The sequence below is a fragment of the Micrasema longulum genome, unplaced genomic scaffold (genome assembly GCF_059751315.1).
Source record: "Micrasema longulum isolate JH-2025_06_02 unplaced genomic scaffold, ASM5975131v1 h1tg000210l, whole genome shotgun sequence".
NCBI lineage: Eukaryota > Metazoa > Arthropoda > Insecta > Trichoptera > Brachycentridae > Micrasema > Micrasema longulum.
In genome coordinates this window covers 174,766-188,766 of record NW_028277415.1, presented here as the reverse complement: position 1 = coordinate 188,766, position 14,001 = coordinate 174,766, and the positions used below count along the sequence as shown (strand labels likewise).

General features: G+C 31.9%; 1 protein-coding gene across 1 annotated transcript in view; it reads right to left on the bottom strand.

Annotated features, from left to right (window-relative positions):
- Ance-3 (angiotensin-converting enzyme Ance-3) overlaps positions 1-8,805 on the bottom strand; it is a 308,103-nt gene extending 299,298 nt beyond the window's left edge. The window contains exons 1-2 of the mRNA XM_088243387.1: positions 8,638-8,805; positions 7,064-7,874 (exon numbers count right to left, since the gene is read on the bottom strand). Of these exons, the coding sequence (XP_088099513.1) occupies positions 7,064-7,774 (711 nt within the window). The 5' untranslated portion in view covers positions 7,775-7,874; positions 8,638-8,805. The remainder of the gene's footprint in view (positions 1-7,063; positions 7,875-8,637) is intronic.
- Positions 8,806-14,001: the final 5,196 nt, after the last annotated feature.

The following is a 14,001-nucleotide window of genomic DNA, read 5'->3' as shown; positions in this document are numbered from 1 at the left end:
AAATCTGTCAAGAGGCCACCAAACCTCTAAATCGGATCCGGGAAGTGGGTGAGGCCTTTAACGTTGAATTTTGGGAACTAAAAGAGCTGAAATCTTTATTAATCTTGTTAATGTCTAGTGTTAAAGTGTTCTCCATCTCTGTTGTAATATTTGAATCTTAATAACTCCCTAGGGAGTGTAATTCCGTTATTGTCAACGAAAATTTCGACGGTCTCAACGTATACAATCGAATTTGCATTTTGCGAGGTTTACAGGAGAGCAAAAACAAACCTTAATATTTTTTTAATAGAAGCTATCAAATACTGTAGAATTGCCAAACATGTGTCTATTAAAACACGAAAGTATACGTAGGGACTGTTGATTTGGGGAAACTCAAAATTTTACTGAATCTAGAATATTTCATTTCTGGTAGCGTCCGCATTACAATATGGTGAATATTTAAAAATAATAACAATAAGAACATTATGAAAACATTGTGTAATCTAGATTCTTGGTATAATTGCTCTGTTTACAAGCATTGACTGACGCGTCGCATGAATGACAACAGCTCATGTTGTATTATCTTCTATGTTATGTATAATGACTCCGAAAACTGACTCAAACAAAGTAAAACAATAGTCTTCTAAGTGCTAATGCTGGTGAATCATTTACCACAAACCATAGGAAAAATCAACACGTAATTCTTTAGAGTTGTATTCTTTCTTTCAACTAAACATTTCTTTGAATTATATCAATATTTTGATAAAAACTATTACGAAACCAGTTTTATAAAGGAAATTTGAGGAACAACTTTCTTGAAATCTTCGAGAAGTTTCAGAAATCATTTCAGGGTTGCTGATGCATTGTTATAGTTTGCACTGTAAAAAAAATATTAGTGAAAATTGTAGGTGGTTTATTGTTACTTATAAAATAATTGGTTTAAGATAACCCAAACACTGCAACCCTGAAACTACTATATAAAAGTCTCGAAGATGTCGCGAAAGCGATGAAACTGTATACTGGTTATTCCAAATTTGTGGATTTTAGTATCACTCCTCTTTTATTTCTATAACAAATTATAATTAACTTCCACAGTTCAACCTTATTGTTTTGGTTATTCCAAATTATATTGTCCATATCTTAAATACACTTGAAACAACAATTTATAAAACTTCTATATTTTATTACACTAACTAAATATTTTTAAAACAATACAGAAATTAAACTGTCTTATGATGTCGTCTAAATTGACTTATATTTTAACAGAGATAAATAAATTAACATTGATACATATTGTGGGGACCAGAGAGTTGTTGTCTATGACCACAGTGCCCAATGGACCTATATAAGGGCGCGTAACACGTCACTCGCCCTTCTCTGTCTTCACCAGTATTCAAATTCCCTCCAAAATATTATTTCTGTAATCTTTGTATTTTCGTGTGTAATAAACCAAAATTGTAAGTAACTTTAATTGTTTTATTCATTTATTCCTTGAGGTTAAATCCACTCAACCGTAATATGTTTTACATGAACTAACAAATAGCTACTATCAAGTAGAGTATAATAATAAATCCTCTACAAAACTGTAATGAAGCAATTATTAGAAAAATCATATACGACATCCTTTATGGTGTAATGGCTAGACGCTTGTCTCGTGCAAGGAGGGATTTTAGTTAGTTTTCCAGTGAAATTGGAATAATAAAATGAGATTTTTCCAAATCAGGATGTGTTCATAAGAAGGAGGCTCTTAGCTGTAGCAGTGGAAAAAAAACATTCAAATTATCCGGGGCAGTGAAAACTGAGATGAATGGAGAACGAGAAGCGCGTTTTTGCTGCAGAGAAGTTCTGGGTATAAAAACCACATGGAAATATTTTGAAGCACACTGTAGGAAATAAATAAATTAGCAAACGATTTTATGCCTCATACGATATTGCAAATAATATTAACTACAAACGATTAAAGAAAGGCCATTGATTACCTTGTTTGAACTGAAAACATGGACTTTCGGCACATCTTAATATGGAGCAACGAATAGGGCTACCAAATTAATTTGAAGCAGAAGATTTTTTTCATAATTTTTATTTTATTTCTCTGCGTCCAGACGGATATAGAATCTTAAATAAATAAAACCAGGACTCTGGATAAATATTTTCTACTTGATAAAAAGTCTCAGAAAAAAATCCCGAAAAAGAAATTCCACCTCGCTGTGTAGTAGTAGGGGATTTGGCGACCGCTCTTGGGGTCCTGGATTTGATTCCTGGCAGAGTTGAAAAATATTGATTTTAAAAATTCTTCTAATTTAAATATTTTAGTTTCCTTAAAATGGTGCCTGTAAAACTGATCATTTTACTTTAATTTACCATTGTAAAACTACGCTGCATTTGGTTTAATGCAGTTCAATTGCAATGACGGACGATAATGATGAAATTTGAGAAATCTTACTCTGCGTCGCTTAGGTCTTAAAAGACTGTGGTAAATAATCCCTTTGCGCGTGGTGATGTAACATCGTGTTACCACAAGCAAAACATGGAATATTCTAAAGCCCAGACATTTAAAAAAAAAACATGGAGAAATATAGTTTAATAAATCCTTTTCCATTATTAATAAAAATAAACACACAGTTAAACCCTGTTATAGCGAAAAAATACACGTCATGAATTCGCGGCTCATAATTCACGCGTGCGTCCCCCATCACTGTCAATAACCGGTTGAATTTATTTCACACAACACCGGCTACAGAACAAGGTCTCTGTCTTCTTTGTTATGCGTTTTATCCTCGTGCTCTTTTTAATACAAATGTATTGCTGTATTTGCGGACATCATTCTTTGGGTAGCAAGGTTAAATATTTTTTGTATTAAAATCATAGTTGTATAATTTTTCTTTCCGAATACGGTGTAAAAATGTCTGTTTGGAGATAGCAAAAAAACACAATTTCATCTTTCAAAAAAATAAAAGGGAATTATCAAGTCTTGTATCGCATATCGACTAGCGTGACATCACAGCCACACAAGAGTTAATTAACGCGTGCCCAAGAGTGAAAAGTAGGATATTCTCTCTCTCTTCCCACATTCCTGAGAACTTTTCCCACTTTTGTTATCTTTCGAGTTACCCTACCGGCAATAAAGAAATTTCACAACCCTGATAAGCGTAGACAGGTCCGATGAACGTGTGATGTGATCGCATCAATAATCGCGTGGTTTATGCACGAATGCTTTTGAGGTCTTTGCGTATCAATCTGTTTTTGTGCTTCATTGCGCAATGCTTGAGCTGTGCCATAGACTGAGAGGACAAAGGGACAGGTTTCATTCACACATATTTATTTTCATTGGAAATATGGAACACGATTCGATTTACGATAATTAATTTATTTATTGTAAATGTCCGAGAAATTGAACGTAATGCATAAAATACACGCACGCTTGCATTTAACATACCATGCATAAAATAAAATATATGTCAATCTAGCCTCTCGCCTTTTCAAACATTTTTTTTTGTTTCTTTGTTAGTTATTTTTTCCAAAAATGTACGTACCTATTCGATTTTCAAATATTCTTAAAATATATAATATTAAGCACTTTTTAAATATATATATTTTTTTTTTAATTTTAAACCTGTTAAGGTCATATAAAAAAATATTATAAAATGTAGCCATGTCATCAATTTGTCTTCAGTGTAATTTTTCAAGTAAAAAGGTAAGTCATTGTAGTGTTTAAGTCTATTGTAGAGTATTTTTGACTGTCCTACGTTTGTCTTAGCTTTTTCAATATGGTAATGTTGTTGTTGTCCGGATTTTTTTTTGTGTATGTCAACAACCATTTTAACATTTAAAAAAAAATGTTTTTAGGAAGATACTTCGGTAATAAAAGTTCGGGTAATTTCAAAGCTTTTAGAAGCTTTATTTAAGAAAGTCATCTTTTTTTTTTATTTGTTGTAAATTTTAAGCCAAAAATAAATGCACTTTGGCGGACTTGTCGCTTAAAGCAATGTCTTCTACAAAACCGAATAAAACAGGTAAAAATTAATTAATAAAATAATGTTCCTTTGATCAATAATCGAATAACCTTATAAAAGTTGCAAACGTCATTTGAAAAAAACCGTCTGCTTTTTCCACTGTTCAATTATTTAAAAAAAAAATGTTTTATATACAAAATTGTTATATAAAAAGAATTTTTTGTTTCAAATACATAAAGACAAAATAAATAGTAGTGTTTCTAGGTCACAAAACGTAAGAACGCGACCTAGAACAGGTGGTAATATCTTAATTCTCAAATTAAAAACAACTACAACACAAGATCATTATACTTACAGAGGAATATTTTTCTTTAATGAAATAAACAAAAAAAAGTACCGTCAGGAATACAATATACTTAAGAAAGAAGTGAAACGTTGCATTTATAATTCTTCTTTGTGTAGCACTGATTAAAAAACACCGTTTACATTTTTTTTTGTAATGTATATGTTATCTTAAAAATATTAATGATTGTTTATTTTATTTTCAATTATAAAATAAACAATCTATTGTAAGACGACACTCCCCATTATGTACACGAGAATTGTTTTTTTTCTTTTACGTAATGGGAAACGTTAATGTAAATACATGTATTTAATTCATGTAAAAATTGTTTATATAAGTAATATGGTATTTTTATTTGTTGTCTAAACAAAATTTAAAAAAGAAAATATCTTTCAACATAGTCCGTTAAACGATGCTCCACTGTAATGGTCACCCTAAACTTATTAAGCTCACCCCTCCCTCCATCTCCTCCACCTTTTTTCAACTATTTCTCAAACAATAAATAATCTTTTTATAATTTAATCAGTGCATGTTTGTCCAAATCAGTGCATGTGCTTATTAAAATGCATGTCGTGTTGGTTTTATATTTTTGTGCAAAAACTATGGTGAAGGTCAATATTGGATTTGGCATGTTTTTTTTTTAATACATACGTTTTTATGATTCACCCAAATATTAATTTTGAGTGCCATTTTCAACAAGTTGTAAATAACTCACTATTAGAAAATGGAATCAATTTGGCGTAGAGTAGGATTCCAACCACGGAGCTTTGGTCCGCGAGTCCAAGACACTAGCCACAGGACCACAACCCGATTTAATTGGTGTCCTGACAAAGAGACGGGTACGTCTCAAAACTGGTAGTAGTAGTAGTAGTAGCGGTGGTAAAATGTTTGACCAAAATCTTTATGCTTTAAATATTAATAATAATTTATTAGTCTCAATTTGTACATTAAAAATATAAATATGCATATTTCCAAATTACAGCTGTTTTTCGGTGGGCAAATTTAGCTTGCATATATATGCATTGTTTATATAAATAAAAAATGAAATTACTTTCGTTATACACATCATACGATGAGAAGGGGAATGCGTAGAGTATGGGATCGGGTATGGAGTATGGAAGGAGACAGAAAAAGGATCCAGGAATGAAATGGAATGAGAATCTGATGGAAAATTAGGGTTCTATGCACTTCAAGGCACTTCTTAGAGGTGACCAAAGAAGGTGATTTTTTGTACGAAGAGGTAGCTCATATCAAAGTCTGGCGCCTTGGATAGTAATGTTATATCCATTTTACTGTTATGTCCTTATTGTTTATTTTTATGTCCTAATAGTAAATATAAAGAGTAAGTGTATTCAAGAAAATCACAATTTGCGATTTGCAAAAGCTGGGATTTTTAAAAATGTAATTCAATTTAATGCATATGTTTCGAAATTATTAGTAAATAGATTATTTCAAAAACCAGTATCCTTTACCTTATAATTTCCATTTCAGTATTAATCTGAAATTTGGCTTATATATTTACAATGTTATATTACAATAGCTGGTCAGAACAAATTTTGAATTGCAATAATCGGTCACAATCGAGTGAAGTTTTAGTTGTTATAGCACATGGCAAACTTGACCTGCATTTTGCGTTTCGGTTGACAGGTTTCATTGTTAAATAAGTAATTATGTTATAATATTATATAATTCTTTATTAACACCGAGTTTAAAACCCTTAATCGATAAAATAAGTAAAAATTATCATTTATATACTCAAAATAATGAAAAAATTCAAATTCAAATATCCTGGATACGATTTTTATTCAATATAATTCATTTGTTTTTTCTTCGATAAACAACGCGATACATTTTTCATTGAAAGTATTAGTCAAAACCTTGATCTTCGAAAATTCTTCATCCGCACCCAGCGGTGCATTAGAACCTGCGATGGTACTCTAATTGCAGTGTATCTCGATCATTATTGTTTTATATAAGGTATTTAAGATAAGTTAAAGACAAGTATTTTCCATTCTGGGACGTGACTATAAACGCTATCTTCATCGATACAAATCGAGACGGTATAAAGTAACATCAATATTTATGCACAAAAATGCGTATATTTGTATGAAAATTCAAAATATTCTTGTCGGCAACCTGTAATTGAAGATGTTTAGAAAAAAAAATTGTAAGTATATTCTATTTTTCATACAGGAAACTTAATTTAACTATGTAGATAAAATTAAAGATAAATTTTAATACGGGCCCAGAAGCTAGTTATGAATAAACGAAATATTGCAGTATACTCACTTACTAATATTTCACGTCCACTTAGTCAAGAATTGAACCGAAAGCAAAATTATCAACCTCTGCATTCATTATGAGGCAGACCTATCTCCACTTGATTTTATTTTTAGGATTTTTACGTAATAGCAGCCAAAACACTCATTGGGAATTCAGGTTCGATTATACACAATCCTTAATTTATTCATAAAATTCATGAATATATTCCGAAATACCCATATAACAACAAATGTCTATATTTGAAACATTTACGGACAAATTGAATGCTAATTTAAGCCATCTACAAATCTACAGTATTGTTAAGTGTAAAAGAGAAATTCGATGATTAGCTATTGAAAATATCCAGTCAAAGATTTTTATCAGTCAGTTAAAGAAATCCGATAACGAACCTCTTCTGTACTACACGGTAATATTTCATATTGTCGGAATGTTTCATATCAATGACTGTTTTTCTTCAGGCTTAATACCTAAGAAAGAAATTAGATGAAAAAAATAAATCACTTACCGCTGCTAATTGTGTAACTTCATTGACATCAGTTTCGAAATTCCACTGGGCTGCAACATTATTCGTACATTCTTCAGAAGATTGGGTGTCAATTTCCGCCAAGAATTTCCTAACAGCAGCTGATTCTCTCCTATAATATGGGTCCTGTCTTCCCCCAGGATAGTTCCTAAACCCGTTACGATTTCCATCAACATCATCAGGATTTCTTCCATCAAACCTATCACTTCTTAGGGGTCCATCTGAATCTCTGGAATTGTAATTCCTTTCGTCGTAGTCCCTGTTTCTATCGTCCCTGTTAATTGGGTCACGGTTTCCATACCTGTCTTGGGAAAACCCGTTGTTGGTTATATCTGGGTTGATGCCTCCCTGGTTGTAATATCTGTCTCTTGGATCAGAATTATACCCAGGTCTCTGTTGGAAGTTCGGATTAAACCTCGGAGTCGTAGAAGAAAAGATGTCCGGTCTTACAGATGATGAGGAAAATTGACCGTTAAATTGAGTTACAGGGTTCAAAAATGGGCGAGCTGTTGAAACTCCGTACTGATTATAATACTGATCTCCGGGTCTAGGGGAAGAAGACACTGGTAACGGTGGTAAATCCAACTGAGCAGAAGCCACAGAAAATGCAAATAAACCATTTATTAACATTATTGACGATAGTTTTTTATTCGTCCATGTTACTGGATATTTTCTTTCATTTATACACGCCATTATAACAGTTTTTTATGCAATTATACAAAACTTTTTTCACTATTGTGTCTTTGAGCAAAGTTTTTTGTTTATTTTAAATAAGGTCAATCACTTTTAGCGGCTGAAAAACATAGGTTTTATCGTTACCCGGCCGTCAAATTCTAGTAACGGACAACTAAAATATTGTATATTGTATATCATAAATAAGTTTAATGAAATCCTTGCCTATAATGAACTATCTATATTGTTTTGAGCCAACATACAATTGCGCTTCTAATCAATTTTTATAAAATTAATTAGCTACTGAATTATATAATAGACGCTTACTGAATAAAATCTCACATGAGTTATTGTTTTATTTGGCATTGAAATATAGAATAACATATAAAAATATTTATTCTTAAGAGTGAACGTTCATCTTCGTATTCATTGAAATATTTTTTTTTTAATTAACAGCTTATTAAAAAATAAAGACGTTTATTTTCTTACTTCATAAAAACGGTATTAAACTTTACTGGGGTAAGCTATCATTTTCAAAAATAAATTGTTTTTAAAATCCTTATCAAAAATATAACATCGATTTAGAAAAACGTAAATTAAATAACAGAAATAAAGCATTTTAAACCAAAAAATTCATGCGAAATTTTGGTGACCTAATCTTAAAAGCCAGTTACTTTTATTATCGCAACATTATCGATACTAGTTTAGAAAATAGTGTCGTTTTGAATTCAGCATTTTTTTCACATATTTTTTTATTGATAAATTAATATAATAATAGGTGCGTTTGATACTATATTATTATGTACATATTGCACGCCCGGACTGAAAAATACTAGTACTAACTAATGTAAACAGTAAGTATAAAGTCAGTTATGTATTTTAACCTGAATCCGTTTTTAACATGTTTATCACTACAATGCTACATGCGAGTATCAGCAACCCCTTATCACGTCAGTAGCCCAGTGGGGCAAAAGTAATAATTACGCGTCGGTGCACGATTAGCAGGTTCGATTCCCGGCGTGTTATCACGGCTCAAGAGTCGCGACAAGACTGAGTGAAGTTCCGCGAACGTTCGGAAGGTAAACCGAAGTAGCTACCGAACGGATGTCAATTGTCTTGTGTTATTTTGTACTTACTGCTCAGGTACAAGTATAAAAAATACCTGCGTAATGGAAAAACTATGTGTTTATTTACTATCCTAGGCGCTCAGTTATCACCATTTTAGAAGACCCTAGACAAAAGGGTGAAAAACAAACTTTAATTTTATTTGCATAGGTTTAATTAATTTTAAACTTTTTATGTGGGTTCTTAAATTTGTTGAAAGGTATTATCATCTGATTATGTTACACGCTTTGAACTAAACAGTTTAGGTTTAGGGTTCGACTCCTAAATAAGTAATTTTATTAAATGTTTCTTTAATTTCATAGGAACACTAAATAAAGCTGAAAAAATACAGGTTTAAGTTCTAAAATATATGCAGCAAGATTTTGAGTTTGTCCAATTTTTTGTAGACAAGGATTGGATTCAATCCCCTAGAGAGCTGTTAATATTAACATATTACAACAGATATGAATTACTCTTTAGATAAATGAATATAGAGGACTATGCATCCACAGGGCTTATGACCTGTCATTGGCTGGTTTAAGTGGCCACTTTACATTCACCATTTTGCCTATATTTGAGCATTTATATTCCATCGATTCTTCCATCTGTTGACATTTGTGAAGTTGGAGAGCTGTGAAACCTTTATTGTTGCCGGAGAGTTTCATATGATTGAATTATTTCACCTACATACTAGCCAACGCCTGAAAATATTTTTCAATTTTCATACTTCTTCTTAGACCAGGTGGATTTAGCAACAATATTTTGAGTTTGTCCAAATTTTTGTAGACAAGAACTGGATTCAACCCCCTAAGAAGTCAACTTTACAAATGTCAAAAGATGGAAGAATCGAAGGAATATAGATGTTTAAAAATAGACAGAATGGTTAATGTTACACAGTGTGGAAAGGGGGGGGGGTTTAAACCAGCCAAGGACAGGTCATAAGCCTAGTCTTCTATAGTCCCTTTTCTAAAGAGTTCTTCATCTCTGTTGTAATATGAAATACTTGTTGAATCTTGGTCTTCCTCGTTTTCTGCATCCATCAACATTCGCATCGTAGATCCTTTTAGCCGTTCTTTCGGTGTCATTTGCTATACATGTCCAAGTCACCGCAAAACTCATTTTTGATTTTGTCGATAATACTTATCTCAACCTTACATAATGTACAGATCTGGACATTTGTTTTACTACACATTCGCCTGAGAGATCACATTTGGCCTTCGTTCATCCTTGCTTTTCCAATTCCACACTTCACTCCCTTATACCGAGGTCAGCACAAAGATTACACTGTGAACTGCTAATATTGCTTCCTGCGACAAACATTTATTTGTCAAAGTAGATCTAAGTGCACCGTTCACTCTGTTCCCAGCCCTCACCCACTGTTTAGTATAAAACAGCATTTATCGATATTATTTATAGCCGATCACCTTTCTTTCCCATCCTTCCATTGACATATCCTCTTGGTACCTACCTAACATCAAAATAGAACATTTGGATTATGAACAAAATGAATAAAATTTTGACATAACATAAGAATCTTGAAATTTCCACGCGTCGTTGTGAAAGTTTTTATCATAAATTGTGAAAAATCATATCGAGCTTTTATCATTCAGTGCACAAATATTGAAGAACATAATTATCGCATCAAAGGTAGGTCCATTTAAAATACAAATACTCCAACTTTGCACAAAATTGAATGATATTCGTTTTTATATTATACATTCCACTTTTTGTACACACCCTTCATTCAATATCTTTATCGATCATTTCATCCCTAGTAAATAAAGATGACCTAGACACTCCTAGACCTCCTTTTCTTGTTTCAGTATAACCTTACCCCATTTACAGTGATCTTACATTTAGTCATACTCTCATTTCTTTTAAATATCTTCACATCCGATTTATCACATTCATCAGTAAATTCCTTGCTTCCCTTGCACACATTATAGACTTTTGTTACCAATAACCGCAAGTCCTCTTTGTTGTTTAAAATATGAATATATAATAATAAAAAATAAGAAATTAAAATTTTAATTGAAAAAAAACCATATTAATTTTTTTAAATGTCCTGTGCTCTGTGGATGCCTAGACTTCTATATTCCCTTTTGTCAAATGTTCTTTATGTCTGTTGTAATATGTTAATATTAACAGCTCTCTAGGGGTCTGAAGCCAGTCCATGTCGACAAAAATTTGGACAATTTTAAAACATTATTTTTAATTTACCATGAGTATTAGTTAATATAATATTGTATTCTACGCAGTGTAGATAATTATATGTTAGATAATAAATATGAACGAAAAATAATGTACTTCTTATTGAAAAATCAGCTTGCTGCTTATAATTTACTAATGAACCATTGATGAGTTGTTGTGTTATACTTATTAACGATCTGCTTTATCTTAACAGAACAAAACTTGTTTCTTCCTTAAAGTAGTTTTCTTTGTATTGTTTTTGTTTTTTACTGTAAGTAATAATCTATTTGTCTGAAATGTTACAATACACAACATTATTAATGTTTGTTAATGATTTTTCAAAACTTATTCATACGCAAAAAGTATGCGATTGTTCACTGTGTGCCATACAGAAGTTAAATTATCTGCTACAAGTAGATACTTATCTACTGCAGTGCTACTACAAACGATATGTCAAAAAATGTCAATTCCTTTACAAAGAAAATACAACACGTATTCATTAAACTATAAGACGTGTTATCTTTGTGTCCAGGCGGATGAAGAATACAGTTATGTGTGAAATAGAACCAGAGCTTTCCACTCGATGGCTGCCCTTGGGTAAGAATCATGATAACGTTTATCGAGTGGAGGCAAGTCTGCCTCGTTGTGTAGTCGTTAATAGATTTTTCAGTAAGCACCTAAATGATGATTGATTGACTGATCAAGGATCACCTTACCTTTCTGCAACAGATGCTCCAACTACCATTCGGTTTACTAGTGAGCCTTATGGTGCCACCAGTGGCACTACACTCACACCTCGGTGTGCAAAGGGGGATGATCAAGGTTCATAAAAAAATAGCTCTATTAGCTAGCATCGTGATTTGGCTTTACCCGGCGGGGTTGACGCGGGAGGAGGCGAGAGTGCTGGCTGGCGATAGGGTGTCCTGGAGGCTTCTGGTGATGGCCACATGTTCCACTTAGGACTGTTTTGTGAAAAAAGAGGAATAATTATTATAATTTTACAGTATATATTATTATTTATTGTGTACCCTAAATACGCCAACTCTTTACAAATGAAGAATTGTAAATGATTTATTGAATTTATATAAAATAGCAAACGGCGTATTGGACGTTCCGGAATTAACTAGTATTATCAGCATCAAAGTACCTGTTCGAAATACTCGGCAGCTAATGTTATTTTTTTTTATCTCCTCGCAGTCAAAATTATTATTTCAATTCATCATATTTATTTCAAAGGAAGAAGAAAGTATATTTTTAACGTTAGTTCCGTTGCACTTTTCTAGAAAAATAAAATGATTATAAAATCTACTTATCACGAAACACCTTGTTGAATTGTATGGTGAAGCGAAAACCCGTGAGAAAAACAGGCGTATTATTGTATCTACGAACTTCGAACACCGCCGGTAAAGCGAATATTTATTTAGATAAAAAAAGCCTTCATTGTTTCTTTTCTATTTTCGCGTCCGTAAGTGAGTTATAGTAAGTAAAATGACAAAGTCACGTTAGATTAGGTTATATTGGTTACAGGGTTATATAGCGAACACTCGTCTCTCGTTACAATCACTGGTTCGACCTGCGAGCGAGACAAGGTGGATATTGTACGTGCGTGGTATTGTTATGGTATTTATTAAACGTGCAGTGGCACAATTTTTAGTAAATCCTTCAAAATCTAAATACAAATGTTCATACAAAATTATAAAACTGATTATGTAATTTGTTAACGAAACCGCGATGGACACGTTCAACAAAGAAATAAATGCTTATCTTAAATATTGTTGTGGTTACTAACTTTAGAATGTCGTAATAACACTGGATACTCTCAATAGTGCGCTTATATAAATCTTCTTTTCTCATTTTGGTTTTGGTATTCCTTTTCAACAGCTTGATGGTTAGCTGGACATAATTATCATCTTTAGATGGTATTAGATTTGTGATTAAAGATAAAATTTCAAATTTAATAGCATTGGTTAATTTACCAAGTAGCAAGAAAATCCTTTTAAGATACTAAAAATATTATTATGTTTTAAAAAGAAGAAAACATAAAATACGTTTTCAATTAAAAAACATATGTTTTAATTATAAGATTGTGCGGGTTGTTTTTTTTATTTGTGTTTTTTATATACTCATCTTCTTTTTTTATACCGACTTTACTTCTAAACACTGTTCTATCTTTTATTGCTTTACATTGTATTTTTTAAATTTTATGTTGTTTATACACTCATGTTTTATATAACTTTCATGTATGTAAAAGCCTTATGGGCGTGAAAAATCAATAAAATAAAATAAATAGGGTTAGATTCGAGTTATCAACTCCCTAGGAGCTACCCTTCGAATATCTTTCTTTATTTTGTTAACCATAATGTTGAAAGAGTGCTTTATTTATTTAAAAAAATATAGTTTACTTTTCAGAATGAACACTTGACAAATTATCTACTCAGCTCAATATTTATTTTTTGTAAATTTATTGATGTAATTTTACATACATGCGCTTTGTAGCTGCAAGACGATTGGTAATCTTGCTTCAAAGTGTAAATGTTATCAACCGTTAAATACTTTAATTTTGTAAATTTTGTAAATGGGGTCTAGAATTTCAGCAATCCATGCGCTTAGTAGCTGCAAGTCTTGTTAAAATCCAACTCCTATTTTTAAAAATAAAGTTATTTTTTTGTTTATTTTAATATAATTTAAACATTAAACTTCACTGTCAAATTAAAACATAATGTAAATGGGAGCTTGATAACTTACCGTACACGCGCTCTGTAGCTGCAAGATGTGCTGTTATCTAGCTCCTATTTGTTACAATTGAAATATATCATAATTGGAAATGAGGAACAAGAATCCCAATCGTCCATGCGTCCATATGTAGGTGCAAGACGTGGTGGGATATTTATTTATTATACAGCGCCCTTGAGGTCATTTCACAAAAATGGCGCTATACAAATTATCCAACTATA